General features: G+C 52.1%; 1 protein-coding gene across 1 annotated transcript in view; it reads right to left on the reverse strand.

Moving 5' to 3' along the window:
• The window catches only part of MEGF6 (multiple EGF like domains 6), a 71,243-nt gene extending 57,178 nt beyond the window's left edge, over window positions 1–14,065 (reverse strand). Inside the window, exons 1-3 of the mRNA XM_017831150.1 lie at window positions 13,980–14,065; window positions 12,509–12,643; window positions 9,281–9,390 (exon numbers count right to left, since the gene is read on the reverse strand). Of these exons, the coding sequence (XP_017686639.1) occupies window positions 9,281–9,390; window positions 12,509–12,643; window positions 13,980–14,065 (331 nt within the window). The remainder of the gene's footprint in view (window positions 1–9,280; window positions 9,391–12,508; window positions 12,644–13,979) is intronic.
• Window positions 14,066–15,168: the final 1,103 nt, after the last annotated feature.

Consider the following 15,168-nt stretch of genomic DNA (forward strand, 5'->3'; position numbering starts at 1 on the left):
ATCAGTCTCTCCTGACAGCACCTGACAGGATCAAAAAGCCACCAAGACACAGGAGGGAACAGAACAGGCGATGAAACCTGGACAGGTACACGCGATGGGCCACAGACCTTCCTGCAGGAGCTTGTGCAGCCCCATCCAGGGCTCTGCCTTCACAATGAGGTGATTTAACACAGAGGGTGCACGACTGTTATCCCTGTCAGCAGCTCAGGAGGCCAGGAAGGACAGCATCACACCCCAGTGATGGGGAACCGCCGGCTGCCCAGCCAGGGTAAACACGGGGCTGCTGCTGCTCGGGGCTGGCCAGCAAAAACATCCCATGCTGAAAGGTCTGATAGGAGCCTGGCCAGGACAGGGAGCGTCCTGCCCCTAAGACAAACACATTTGTGTTTCTTTCCACAAAAGAAAAAGCGATACCATTCGGATCAGACTCAGGTTTCTTGAAGACAAACGACACCACGGAACATGGCTGTGGAGCAGCTTTGCTCACACAGGTATTTTCATGTTCTTTTCACCAAACAGCCTCAACCTGCTCACATCCAGAGTCACTCCAGTGCTCCACAACTCCATCCTGGGGAGCTATTTCTCAAGGAGGTTCCATAATCTCAAATACCAGCATAGTTCCTTTGATAGGTGACAGATGAGGAAAGAATGAACCACTGATGAGGTGTCCTCCCCCAAAGCAGCCTCCAGCCTCCCATCCTGTCACAAAAATCCAGCACAAATGTTGGCTAATGAGCACCAAAGTCACAGAGTGCTTTCAAAAGTGCAAGAGATTATGAGAATCCAGACATTTGTCAGAAAAAAAGTATTTACCAAGTAGAATCATTGACAGGAGTCAATAAGAAATGAAGATGAAGGGAAGGACGAGTTTGTGGCTGGGATCTTCCTGTATCCTCACCTTTCTGCCCTTGGTTCTGGTTACTTTGGGATTGAGGGGATTCAGGCTTTGATAAAATGCTTCTCTCCAGCCCTCATTGGTGGGAAAAGAGCAGCTCCCAGGACTGCTCCAAGTCAGCTCCCCTACCTTCCCACACCTACCTCTGGTTCCAAAGGAGGATGGAACCGCAGGTCTTGGGAGGAACAGAGGGTAAAGATGGATGGTAAAGAAAAAAGTCTTACTATTTAATTTTCTGCTATAAATCAGCATCACCCAAAGATGATGTGAGCAATCACTACTGCTCTGTGCCCTGCAGACTCAGAGGGAGGAGGGGGGACAACCGTGTCTCCCTGCAGCCTGAGGCTTGTGTTCTCCAACCATTTACACAGCACAGGGAACCTCCCAGCTCTTGGGGGTTGTTTGCTATAGAACATCATGTTCCCAAAACAGAACATCTGTGATTTACCAAACATAGGAAACTCAGTAACATTCAAGAGGGAGTTTGTATATTACGCGAAAGTTAATTAAATAAAGCTTAGCAGCCCCAAAACACAGCCTGGCCAAAGACACAACAACGTTCCTTCCCAAGGTGGCAGCTCATTGCCACACTGCCCCGGGCCCAGCTTCGTTCCACAGGCCCTGACCCCAGGGTTCCTTTGTTTGACCCAACTTTAATCAGCTTCCTTCTCCGATTCCAGCAGATCCCGCTGCGGATGGCAGCCAGGAATAAAGGCCTTTGTACAGCACGGGGCTGCGTCTCACAGCAAGTCATGATAAGCATTTCCTTTCCAAACATCCAAGCTCCCCAAACACTACAAAAGCCAAGAGCAGATTATTGGCATTTTGCAGATAAAACAATGGCTAAGATAAAACATAAATAAATCAGGGCATCCCTCGTTCTTTATCCTCTCCACTTCCAAACCGGAGGAAGAAGTTGCAAGGCTGCTTACCGTGCTGGCAGCGAGGTCCCTGGAAGCCAGAGGAGCAGTGACAGAGCTGTGAGGATCCCTCTCGGCAGCTTCCACCGTTGAGACAAACCCTGTAACCACAGGCAGCTGCAAGGAGGAGGGAGAGGGTGATTCCAGCACCCACCGTCAGAAGGGCACGTGCACCAACAAACACCCATCACTGGTGACGTGCCCACAGCCCCAGAGAACAGCTGAACAGTTGTAAAACCACTGCTGAACCTGTTCGGGAAGCTTCTTGGTCGACAGTGCAATACTCAATGCACAAAGTCTCCAAATGTGGGAGGAAGGGAAGTCCCTCAGGGAATGTCTCAGGGCTTTTCCTGGAGCGTGGCTAAGTGAGGACCCACAGGAAAACATCGGAAGGGCTCTCGGTGAAACGACGGGTTTTCCAGCCAACACGTGGGTAAAACAGCCAGAAAATGACTCGTGCTGAATCACATCAGATCTTGTGGCAACAAATACAAGTTACTTATTTTGCAATTGGAGGAATCTTCCCAGAACAAACCCCCAGGAGCTGCTCCCACCTCTCGGCCGGGCTCTCCCGGAGCGCTGGAGACCCCAACGCGGCGTCACCTTCGAGCGGCCCGGAGGGTGACATGGAGCTAAACTGCAAGTAAGCCTGAGCAGCCACGTTTCTCTGTTCTCACCCAGCGGAGTGTAAAATGGACACAGAGACAGAGAATGCTCAATTAGGCTTCTGAAATCCACCTTTCCAAATCATCTACATAAATCCACAAGCAAGGTTATGTTTTATCCAGGGAAACTCGTGTTTCTCATAACTCACGAAACGCAGCCCGTGGTTTATATTTCCCACTGGGAAAGGCTGATGTCAAAAGGAGGAACGTTGTGAGCAGGGATGCTGTCACGTGTGCGGTGCTTTGTCGGAGGGTAAGGACGCAGAACAAGCACCCATCTTCCTTTTAAATCCATTTAAAGATTCGGACAATGAAATTTTCTCTCTGTTCACTGATCTGGACATAGCTGCACTGCCAGCCAACTTCTCTTTTCATTCTTTCTCCCACACCTGCTCTTCTCCTTTCCCTTTTCACTGAACAAGCTGTACCAAACTCCAAGAGTGATGGGACTGTTGGAATACATCTCACAAAAGCCGTGGCAAACTGGATAACATGGAGCAAAGAGTGTCACCTGATGACACAGGGCAAGACACACAGTGCTGGTACCTGGTGCAGCAGCTCCCACCCCAGCTCCCTGCTCAGCCCAGGGCTAAGAGAAGCCATGGGGACCAATTCATTCCAGCTGATGCATCCCAGGAAGGAACACACTGCAGTCACCAGTGGTGCCAGGATCGCTGGTGCTCGGGGCCATGGGGTCATTACCAACCAAATGTACAAAGATGTGATTAAATTACAAACCCCCCCATGATATGGGACCACCTGGAAACAATTCCAGGCTTGCTGGGCCGAGGGTCTCACAGGCACACTGGCTGTGCTGGCTGCAGCTTCTCCCTCCTCTTTTGCAAGTCAGGAGCCCCCCTGGCTTCTCTTCCCATTCCAGCTAAAGCTGTAAGTAATTAGTGACAGAAAAAGCAGGTCTGTGATTACACATTTCATTTTGTGTCATTATAACTGGCACCCCGCACGGCCTTCAAAAATGGCTCCAAAATTCTTGGCACAAAGTACCCCACGCCGGCTCCAAAACACTAATTGTGCACTCAGAGAAAAAGGGATCACAGATGGAAACAAGAGCAAGGAAGGGGCTGTGGGGTTTGGGCACGTTGGCAGGACGGCTCGTGCACACCAGGAGATAAATCTGCAAAGTTATCAGTTGGCAAAGATAACTCGAAACTTTAAGGCATCCACAGGAAACCCGAGCTGGGAAAGGGCAGGGATTACCTTCACAAAAGGAACCCAAAGCTGGTGGCTGTCAACTTGTCACGCCTGAAAAATCAGTTCCAACCTCCTGTACATGGAAATGCAATAACCACAGTCCTGAGTTCCCACTGTTCTCCTCCCACCATTGAATCCCCCATGCATCAAATATTGGCTCTGTTTTTTCCTACAGGAACACAATTGACTTCCTAATTTCTCCTCTGTGCTAAATCCTGCTCCTGGCTCACACAATGCCTTTCACTGAGCCTGTGCTGGTTGGGGAGGTCGTGTGCTTAAGGAGGTTTTGTGATTAGGGATATGTTGTGAAGGTTTGGATGTGAATGTGCCATTCTCCAAATGTGCATGTTTTCCATCAAAACACACTCTTCTTGCCAGACAGAGCTACATACCCGCTTCAAGGACCTTTGCTCTATCACTTCTCCACAACCCAGCTGTCAGAGCACCCTGGGGTCAGGCACAGCCACGGGCACAGGAGCTCCCTGTGGATCACCCAGCTCCAGCTCGTTCCAAGTCCCCCTCTCACCGAGAGCCAAACTCCCCAAACTTTGCACCTCTGATGCACTGGAGCTGAACCACTCGAGCCTCAGCCTTGGCTCTTTTAAGGACCTGATAATTTTTCAAATCCCCCCTGCAAAAGAGAAGATTATTTATAACACAAAGGTAGCATTGAAGCCCAAACACTCATCTCCCTGAAATAATGAATCGGTGATGAAACACTGCTTCACAAAGCCAGTTATCTTCTCATCTAACGCTTTTCATGGCCACGTCTCCCTGGGGACTGCAGTGATCCCGTGTCAGTCCCGTGCTGGCAGAGCTCTGGAACTTGGGAACTCTCTGCCAAGCGTCCTGCTCAGCCGAGCTGTGACACCTGCACTGCCAACACTTCCCTGCACGGCGGGGCAGGAACAACTTCCCATCTCCAGCTGTGTGCTGAGGTGTTCTGGGGCTGCAGCCTCCAGGTTTTCCCAGCTCTAGTCACGGCAGAAGGACTTGTCTTCTCTTTCAGTCCTTTCCTTCAGGCCTCATCACCATAAGACAGAATGAACTGTGTGGTTAAATTGCAGAGCGGGTTTGTTTTTTTTTCTCCCCAGATTCTTCACCTTAATCACCTAAAAAAGAGACTTTTGAGGGGGTCCCAGCAAAGCCCAGCCTGGATCCAGAGTGCACGACTCGCCAGCAGCTCAGCGAGACCCGAAGCACAACAATGGAAAATATTAGAAGCAGTTTCAGCGACACAAATCAGGGGTTAGAAGACAGGGGTGTTATTCTTGGCAGTGCCCCAGATTTCCTGAATGAGCCGGACAATCCCCTGCTCTGTGCTTCAGGCTGGCACATACCGAGTGGAAATCATAATAACCTACTTCCCAGCCCGGGGGGGGGCTGTGGCTCTCCCCCTCTGTGCCCCCCAGGCCTCCTGCAAATGAGCTCCTGATTCAGAGCTACAGAGTTTAATGCAATGAAATTTGGGAAAAGGGCAACGACACTGTTCAGGGAAACGGGAAAGAAAGGATAAATTACAGAAAGCACCACTGCCTTCTGCTCAAAGGCCAGGGAATGTCCCTAGCAAGGATTTAGTGAGGCGGGATTCTTGGGAAGTCGGAGACATTAGACTGATTTAAAAGGAGAAGTGAAGGAGAAAAGCATTTCTGCATACCTGCAGTGCCTGGACTCCCCGAGGTACAACCCCCCGTGGGCAGAGATGGGCTGGTGAGTTCCCCAGGGGAGCACACGGGGGACCTTGAACCAAGGCTGGGCTGGATGGGGGCGAGGGGTTCACAAGTTCAGTCCCAGCATTCCCAGCTGCACTCCCAGCCCGAGCAGCAGCCCCTGTTCCCTGCAGGAGTGCGTGGTCAGGGCAGAGCCCTGCCCCTCCTGCACAGCTCACAGACCACACTGCAACCGTGGCCAGGTCACCTCCACTAAATCCACAGTGGTCTCCTCTTCAGCCCCTGCCCAGCTCTCCCGGGAGCCCTCCTGCCTCTCCGGGTCCCCTCTGGAGGTGGCAGGGGCTGGCCCAGAGCTCAGGCACTGCCTGGGGCTGAACTCCAGCTCCTCCACACACATCAGCAGTTACAGACTCACGGGGACTCTTCTCAACATCTTGAGCTGAAAGTGGAGATCACAGGGATTACCAGACACACAGGCCCCTCGTCCTAATCACCGAGAGCTTTACCTGCCTTATTGAACCCAGGTGGAATTTAAGTAGCATCTCAGAGGCCACTTGAAACCAAGCAGCTTAGTCTGAAAGGTAAACTATCAGCAATCAGGCAGGGAAAGAACCTGATGCCATCCTAAAAATGCAAAGGGTGCCTTGACTTCTGACCTTTCTCCTTCCCAAACAGATGAATGCTCCAGGACAGAGGGCAGTGGGAGGCAACAAGCCCTCACCCTTCTGCTACCAGCAGAAGAGACAGGACAAAACACAGAATTCAGCCAGACTGGGGGCCTTTGTGAGATTTGTTTCTGTGAATTTTTCCATCTCTTTCCAAGCCATCTGCTCCCAGTAGAGCCCACACACCCCCAGTACTGCCCTCACAGCTCCACACTGGCCACTGCCTGACCTGTAAGTGCTTAGAGACTTAAACCTGCATGTGAGGAAGAGAAAGACACCCTGGTTTTGCTACAGCCTCCAACCTAAGCTGAGTACACCCAGTGTTTGCTCCCTTCTTCCAGGCACTGGGGTAGCTCTGAGAGCCCAAACAACTCACCTGAGCTGGTACCCACGAGGGTGCTGGGATTCCCATCTCACAAAGCTATTTAACATCCCCCTCAGTGTCAGACACTGTCATGTTGCACATGAGCCTGCAGTGCTGAAAATTTTCCCTCGCATGGGTTGGGTTTTTTCATTTTTAAGGAAAGGTGGTGACCAGCCCAGCATTTGGAGCAAAGAGAGCCCTGCAGTGAGGAGATGCTGAAGGGCAAGATAAGATGTCCTCACTGGAAAGGTTCCACTGCATGGTGGCAACAGCTCTAATTAAACTGTCAGCAGTGATGCCCTTCCCCTCCTCAGCACTCCTGGAACACGACCAGTGATCTCTGGAGGCAGATAGGAAGGGCCACAAATCCCACTGACATGTTTTGGCACAATAGCTTTGTGGCATTCAGCAGAGTCACAGCAGCAAGTGCAGGCTGACTCCAGGCAAACAAACCAGAAAATCCTGTGTCGTACAGAGCGCCCTGGCCCTGTGCCCCTGCCTCAGCACCTCACCAATATTTACTGACAGTCCCCTGACAGACCTTCCCACACCCTCCCCTGCTCCAGGAGAACATGCTTGTGCCGAGGTCAGAGACACCAGCAGGAAAAGTCATCACATCCCTGCAAACCAAGAGCCAGGAGCTCCCTGGGACAGGGGTTTAGTTACACAGAGCCCAGACATGTTTCCCAGGACAGTCTGTGGGTCAGGACAGAAACCCCAGCTTGGGGCACCAGCCACCCCACCAGGGCCAGGCAGAGCTGTCCTGGTTTGCCCATGGAATGCTCCTCCAGCTGCTGCTTACGGGGGTCTGGATCAGGAAGCACAAACCCCACTGCCCCTCTCAGCCCCTAACCAGGCTACCCAGCCCCCCTGCTGCTCTCAGGGGGTTACAGGATGATTCACAGAGCAATGTCACTGGAGTTTCTGCCTCAAACAACCCCTGGAAGTGCCCCTGCCTGTGCTGAGGGCCTGCAGCACTCGAGATACTCATTTTTCTGTCCCAGAAAGGAGGTTACAGCACATCCTGGTTGTGGAGTCAGTGATCCGACCAGGGCTGAACAGAGACAGAGCTCACAGCTCACGATCCACTCCAAGCCCCCAGCAGCTCAGCAGCCATTCCTGCAGAACCTTTTGAGCTGGTGCCACTCTGCCTTTGGGGCTGACTGTCCCTTTCCTCTTTACTGCAGCCCAGCCCAGGAGAACCATTCCCAGCCCAAATGATGAGAAGGATGAGCTCAGAGCATGCCCTGAGCAGCTTTATTTCCTTTTCTCTGCTTCCTTCCTGCATGGAATTACTCACTTCCTTGGCAGGAAAAATCATTACAGAAGGTGCTTTTCTGAGTTCAGCTGAGGTTATTATCTGCTCACTGACAGGGAGTTATAAGGCACCCCTGGAGCTTCCTCTGCCCAGTGCACTGCTCTCCTTTGCTCCAGGCTTTGGAATAGGAAGAATAAAGACTGGTTGCTTGACACACCTTTTTTTCCCTTTTTTTGTAAACCTTTGGTTCAAGCATCAAAGCACAGGGAAGGTACAGATGGCCTCTGCACAGAACAAAAGGCAACCAGCTGTGGGAGACATTTTCCTGTATTGGAGGTCAATCCCAATCCCAACTGCCCTCACAGTGGAGCTGCCCATGGCTGGCTCTCATTCCCCTGATGGCAGTGCAGGTCAGATCCCAAATGCTTTGCTGGTTCTCCAGCCTATCACTTACATCTAAAGTTGCCCTTCTGTAGGGGGGGTAGAGAGCACCTCCAAAGTCTAAATCAGGAAAGAATTAGGCACCAAGGCAGAGAACTCATCCCACAGCACCGGGAGCTTGTGTGGCTCTGCAGGGGGGTGACATTTGGTTCTACACATAAGCTCAGACAAACCTTTGCTCGACTCAAGGGAAGGGTTTTCTTTGCTCTCCACATCTCGAAAGCACAGTTTGCAGATAAATGGTTCCCCAGCTGGATGTGGCCCCAGGGTCTGGGAGCAGCAGAGCAGCTGCCTCCCGTGTCAGGCAGGGAAGTCTGGAGGGGAATGGGGAATGTGGGACCCACGGGGACAAAACTGCCTCTGTCTCCTGCAACAACAGCATAAAATCATCTTATAGACTAATATTTGCACATCCCCAGCCTGACTCATGTGCAAACCTGAATACATATCACAGCTTCCCACACAGCTGGGATGGAGACACTTCCATGCCTGTTTGGCAGAGAACTGCACTAGAAGAGAGCAGGAATCCAGCCACAGGATCCCAAAGTCTCAAGTTCTGGGTCTCCACTCCAGACCTGACAAGTGCCACCCCCCCATGGCTGTGTGCTCTCTCCCCTGAGGCTGATCCTGCAACATCTCTTGCTGGATCTCACCGTCCTGACCCCAGGATTGCCCTTTGGATATGGGAGGAAGCAGGTATGGGGTGGATGCAGAGATCCCAAACTTCTCACAGGGGCAGCTCAAACTCAGTCAGTCTTAAAACAACAGACCCAGCCCCCAACACACACACACCTTCCCACAGGAGCTTCCAGAGTTTCTGCCAGTTTGAAACACCAGTTTGGGCTTGATTTTAAACATTTAGTAGCATTTGGCAAGTGGATAAACGACTGGGACCCTGAAACCCTTTCACGCTGCAACGTGGAAATTCTCCAAAACCAGAAAGCAAGACACGGCGCTTCCCGGGAAGCCAGAGCAGAATCCTTCTGATGCTCAGGTAAAGGAAATAAAAATAATGGTAATAACAATATTAATAATTTTTAAAAAAGGATAAAAAAAAAAAAGACAAAACAAAAAAACCCCACCAGTTCTCTTTAAAGGCATTTAAAGACAGTTTTACTGCAGGCCCAGGAGTTGAAACGAGCACCCTCAGCCAAAAGCAAAGACTCTGCCGTGAGCAGCGCGACACTTACGGTGCAGACACCCGTCCTCCCCGGCCAGCTGGGACCACCCCGGGCAGCACCTGTACGTGGTGTGGGATCTCAGCTGGTACAGCTGCCTGTAGCCCGTGTAGTACAGCACCCTGGAACACAACAGAGAGAAACCCAGCAGGGTCAGCTCCTGCTGCACAAGGAACTGTGAAAACAGAGCTGGTTACTCTAAATGTGGAGGCAAAGACAACGAGGAATTGTGTTTCCAAACGTGCTGATATTGTTTTCCACCTGGTCTGGCAGCGATCACTGATGCTAAGAAAATACTCCTAATTTACTCTAATTGGGAACACGAGAGATGAGTGCCCAGGTCCCCATAACACCTTGGATTCTCTTCTTCTCCTCTAACCTATTTCACAGCTCTGAGATCCCCTCTTACACTTGTTCACAAAGGAAATGTAAATTTTAAGAACAACAGGTATTTCAGCTTTAGTGAGCAGGAGCAGGTGTCTCCAAGGGTCTGGTGAGCTAAAAAATCACCAGAATCCTGATGGCAACACCAAGCTCCTCCAAAAGCTGTGTTGTACACAGCAAGGCTCCACAGCTCGGCAGGGGATGCTGAGGATCCCTTTAACTACTCCAAGTAGTTCCCTCCAGGGTGGGAGCTGAGGGAGTAAAGCAGGGACTCATCTGAAGTGTAAATAAATAAAAGCGACACGTTTTTTCCCGGAAATTTGATGTTGTGTGTTTGTGAGAATTGAAACACAGATAAAACTTTTGAAGCTGATTTTTGCAAAGCTCAGTTGGCAGAACATGAAACTGCTCCACCAAAGCAAGTCAGGCAAACAACAACAAATATTTGGCACAGCAGATGTGTTGTGCATGTCCACTGAAAATATTTATCCTAACTCAGTCGAGTTGTTTGATTTCATCTGAATGTCTCTCTACAAAAAAAACCCAAGTAACAGCGAACCATTAATTCCCAGGAAGGAAACCTTTGGACTCCTCTGTGCCAATCAGCACGTGGAAGAACAGCTGAGAAAAATAAGAGCAGATTCCAATATTTTTTTTTTGTATGAGCTGTTAGCACATTATGAAGGAAATAGTTGTGTTCCAGAAGAAGCTGAGAAAGCAATTTACAGGCACCAGGCTCCAATGCATCAGGATCCTCCTGGTACCAGGAGCTCTGTCCAGCCCAGCCTGGGGAGGACAGGGGGCTGTGGAAGGAGAAGAGGAGATGGTGGGTGCAGGGTGGTGTGAACATAACAAGGAGGTTCAGAAATGGGGAGGAAAAGGTAGAAACAGGGAGGTAGGACAGCTCAGGGCTGATCCCGGGCTCCTTGTGCCCCAGCAGCCCCTGGGCAGTGTCACCCCCACACGCCCGGGCGGCTCCATTGGACACTTCAGACCCTTCCACCAGTGCAGGGTTCTCAGGAAAGGCAAATATTGTGACAGCCTCGGTGCCTGTGGGTATCTGGGTGCTGCAGACGGGAAAGAGCCACACAGGAGATACTTTATCTTCAGCACTTCTGTTTTCTTTTGTGTTCTAAGGAGCCCCTGGCACAGAAAATGTGGAATGAGCCAGAACTAATGGAACCCAGGAAATCCTGCTGTGTCCTGCTGCTGGAAAATCCCCTTCCAGCCCCTCTGGGGTATCACTATCACTCCTCCAGGTTTGGTTATGGAGCTCTGAGCAAAGCTACCTGCTGTCATCACTCATTGGGAAGCTGCACACCGGGAGCAAACCCATCCCTTCCCCAGGAAGGTGGAGCAGAGCAGGCTGAGGATGCTCCACGGAGCAGGGGCTGGTTTTCCCAGTCACCTCCAGGAACTCAAAGGTACCGAGGCCGATTTCAGGCCAGATCCTGAAGCTGTGAATGCACTTCCTGAGCCCCGTGCTTCCAGAGCCAGGTCCAACTGGAGCAGCTCCAGAGGGTGAGACGGAGGCTCCCCAGAGTCCCCGTGAGTGCCACTGCCCTCGAGTGCTCGGCACAGGGGAGCTTGGCAGGAGAGCTCCCAGCTATTGGAACAGGTTTGCTGCAGTGGGAACTCCCAGAGGTTTAGAGTGAGGGGATCTGGGACAAAATGCCACCTGAGGAACGTTCTGCTCTCACAGCTCCCGGGGTGAAATATCTCACAGGCTTCTCCTCTGCGTTTTCATCAGGAACAGAGTTTTAGCACTGGGCTGTTCTGATATTTAGAATGCAGCAGAACAGAAAGTTTTTTCATTTCAGTCTCTTGATTTATGATGTCAAAACCATCCATTAAAGAGCTGAAGGGACAGCTGGGGCTGAAGGGCTCCCAGCCTTTGAAGTAGAAGCAGACAGGGCACCCATCCTTTCAAAGCCTTCCCTTAAAACACAGCCAAAAACCAGACTCTGTTTGCGCCTTTGTTACCAGGACACGGATCTCATCGCCAGGGTAATTACTGGCAATTACAGGTTAGGAGGAATTCCTAAAGTCAAGACTTAAAAGCTGTCTAGAGTCCAAGATGTTTCTTTGAGATGACAACTATCATTATTCTGTAAAGGCTCGTAGGTGCCTAATGAGGCCGGAAAAGCAGGTGGAGGACGGAAGCAGCTTGGGCACGTTGTAGTTTGGCTGCTGGGTAGGTAAGAAAAGTGCATTATTTGCACTGTCACATGTGTTCAGAGCCCTCCTTCCTCAGGCCCTCCTGCTCGGGCTCCCAGCTCTGGACAGCTGGAACTCAAGGGATACCACGAGTACATTCAAACTCTGTGCTCACCCGTGCCAGCCCAACTCCACTGAGCTCTACGCTCTTCTCACGTGGGCCTGAGCATGGTCCAGCTCATGGAGTGAAAGGAAGGTGGTGATCCTGCAGCAAATCCTGCTGAGTGCCACCCCACCAGTCCCTGTCCTCCACCCCATCGCCGGCACCACAGCCACAGCTACAGTTATTTTTAGACAAGAGCCCTCCTGCCATCAGCCCTGTGAGACAAGAGGCACCGAGATGCTTTGAAGCATCTAAAGACACAGGAATAACACACGTGATGTGAACAGGTCATTTCCTTACCACAGCTGGATCACAGGAAGCAGGTGTCGTACCTACGTCGTGGGAAGGCGGGAAGTGGCCCACCACGAGGACGAGGCTCCTTCAGGAATTCCTTGACAGCTTAAAAACTCCGTGTCGTGTCGTGGATGTGCCAGGTGGGATCAGACACCACCGAGCTCACTTCCCCGCTGCTGCTGGGGAGCAGGAGCCCCTTTCAGCCCCCAGGGAGGGACCCCAGTGGAAGGCAGAGCACCTACCTGCGCTCGTAGCCCGTGCACCAGCGCCGGCCCCCGCAGTCCTGCTTCCACACCTTGACGGCGCGGGTCAGCGCCTGCACGCACGGCTGCTGCTGCCCCACCACCGCCAGCTCCTGCTCCGCGCAGACGTTCGGCCTGGGACACAGAGACGGGGGTACAGGGGGGCTGGGAGGGTTTGGGGGTGCACAGAGGGGTCTGGGGTGTCCAGGGGCGCAGCAGTGCTCCCACTGCCCCCAACAGGCTCCTGCCGTGGGCAACTGCACTTCCTGCTGACAGGGCAGGAAGGTCTTGGGCAGCCCCCAGCATCTGCCTCCTCAATTAGTTAAATCACTGCAGGGAAAAGAAATCGTGCCAGGTCAGCCAGCCACAGTGGCGGTTTCTCACTCATTCAGAACTAAGACTAATTCCAGTAAATAAAAGGAATATATACAATGCAGTAAGGAAATAAGGGAAATACCACTTGCACTTTGTTTCTTCTCTAATCCTAACTCTTTCTCCCAGCAGAAGTCAGTGGTTTTAACTAAGACTAAAGAGGGAGACATTTATCCCTGACTCTATAAGCCACGAGCCACACAGCATTTGGGGCTGCTTCTGCTGCTTCCAATTCCACCAAAGGGATCCAGAGTTTTCACAAAGATACTTTCTATAAAGGAAGTGAAACGAAATAATTTTGACGTGGTGAAGCTCAGATCACAGCTGGCATCCGACTGCTCCGGGTGCTCCACTCCAACTGCAGCCCGTTGGCACAGGGTTCAGCTCCAGGGCCTCGTCCAAGGAGTCCTGAGAGCAACTGTCAGGGCAGGAGCACAAAACCCCTGATGCAGGGAGAAAAAGCAGCTTCTTGGAAAACTTTTATCTGCTAAAGGACCCCTTTTACTGAAGAACTAAACCCCTCAGGGAGGGCGGGTTGGAGTCAGTGCCCCACACCACACCGGCTCCATGGACAAAGGGAATTAGAGCGATCCCCTGGCTCTGAGAGACCATCTTCTGGCAGGAGGCCAAATTTGCAAGGAAGTTTTCCAAAGCAGCCAAATGATTAACACCAAACTGTAACTGTAAAATGTAATTAAAAAGAGCAGCCTACGTGCTGCTGGAGTAACAGCAGCGGGTGGGGAGGAACCGTGGAATAAGAAAGATCCGTGAAGTGCCATAAAAACAGCCCATCTGGGAAGAAAGGGCAAACTATTCAGAGAAGAATCACCTCTTTCAGAGAAGAATCACCTCTTTCACTCCCACAACAGCAGCATTTCAGTTAAACCTGGGAGTTTACAAGCAAAGATTATCAAGGTTTTCGATATTCTATTCCCTTTTTTGCACATCTGGTAGTAAATAAAGAAACCCACAACAGCCCCTGCTCCCCTTCACTCCCTGCTCCTCGCTTCTTCCTTGATTTGAAAACACTGTATTTGGCTCCTGCTTTTCAGTTCCCTGCCCGATAAAACCCCTCCGGAGCTCGCTCCTTCCTACTCACATGTGGGGCTGCAGTTTGCTCCCAGAAGCCAGCGGAGATATTCGCAGGGCCAGGATGAACGACAGTGCCACCGCAGGAAACTCCATCGCAGCCGCTGCTCTCCCTCCAGGTGCTCCCAGCGGGTGCCCAGGGAATCCCAGAGCCTCCCCCAGCACAGCTCCGCCAGTTCCTCCTCCTCACGGGCAGACGATCCTGCTGCCTCCTGCTCCCAGCTTGCCGGTGTCTCTCCTTGGAAAGGACAAAGCTACCGGAGCACAGGGGAGTTCTCGCGGCGGGAAAGCGGATTTATCATTCCTGGATGCTTCCTCCCTCTTGGGCTCATTCAGCGACCTTCTTCAGTCCATGGGAAGTGATCACAGTGCAGGTTGCTGCTGGGTTTTCCCCCAAACCAAACCTGGCTTCTCATGCTCATTTGCTCGCAGTGAAATGCACTGAAGTGACTTTTCCTTCTGGGATTTGCTTCCTGACAAAGCCCGGAGATCTGGGGGCTCACAAGACCTGGGCTGTGTCCAGCAGCACAGCCCCATGTGGGCTGAGCTGCTCCGGAGCTGAGATCCCCTTCCCAAGGCACTCTGAAAAACAGCACTTGGCAAGAGGAAAGAAGAAGGACGGGAGCTCTCCTGGCAGGAGAATCCCACTTCTCAGGGGCTTTCCCCAAAGCACACGGGGTGCTCCTTCACTCCATCCGCAGAGGGGGAGGCATCCTCCTGCCGCAGCTCCCACCTTCCTCCGCAGCCGGGAGCGAGCAGCTCCGCGGGCACGAACACACGCACCGGAGCAGCTTCCCTGCAGTTCACGGGAGTCACAAAACTTCCCCCTGCCTTTCCAGGTCCAGCTCCTTTCCCTCACATGCTCTCCTGCCTCTTTGCTCGCTGTCAGTCAGAAATCCCTCCCACCAGCGGTGCCCAGCCCCGAGCAGGGGAGGGGGCGGCCCTGCACACGGGGATGGAGCAGCGATGCTTCGGGTCTGCTCCTCCACAGGCAGCTCTTCTGCACTTCCCAGGGCCAGCTCCGGACACACCACCTTCCCAGCAGCTCTAAAAACACCCAAAGAGAGATTCAATCTTTCCTAAGCACTCCAACAGATAAGTAAATTGATCACTTCCCAAGGAAATTCTGCTGACAGGGACAGCTCCAGCTGCACAGCGGGATGGGGAGGAGAGCAGAGCAGGGATGCTGCACTGAACGC

This window comes from Lepidothrix coronata, unplaced genomic scaffold (assembly GCF_001604755.1).
Source record: "Lepidothrix coronata isolate B3197 unplaced genomic scaffold, Lepidothrix_coronata-1.0 Scaffold188, whole genome shotgun sequence".
In the NCBI taxonomy this organism is placed as follows: domain Eukaryota; kingdom Metazoa; phylum Chordata; class Aves; order Passeriformes; family Pipridae; genus Lepidothrix; species Lepidothrix coronata.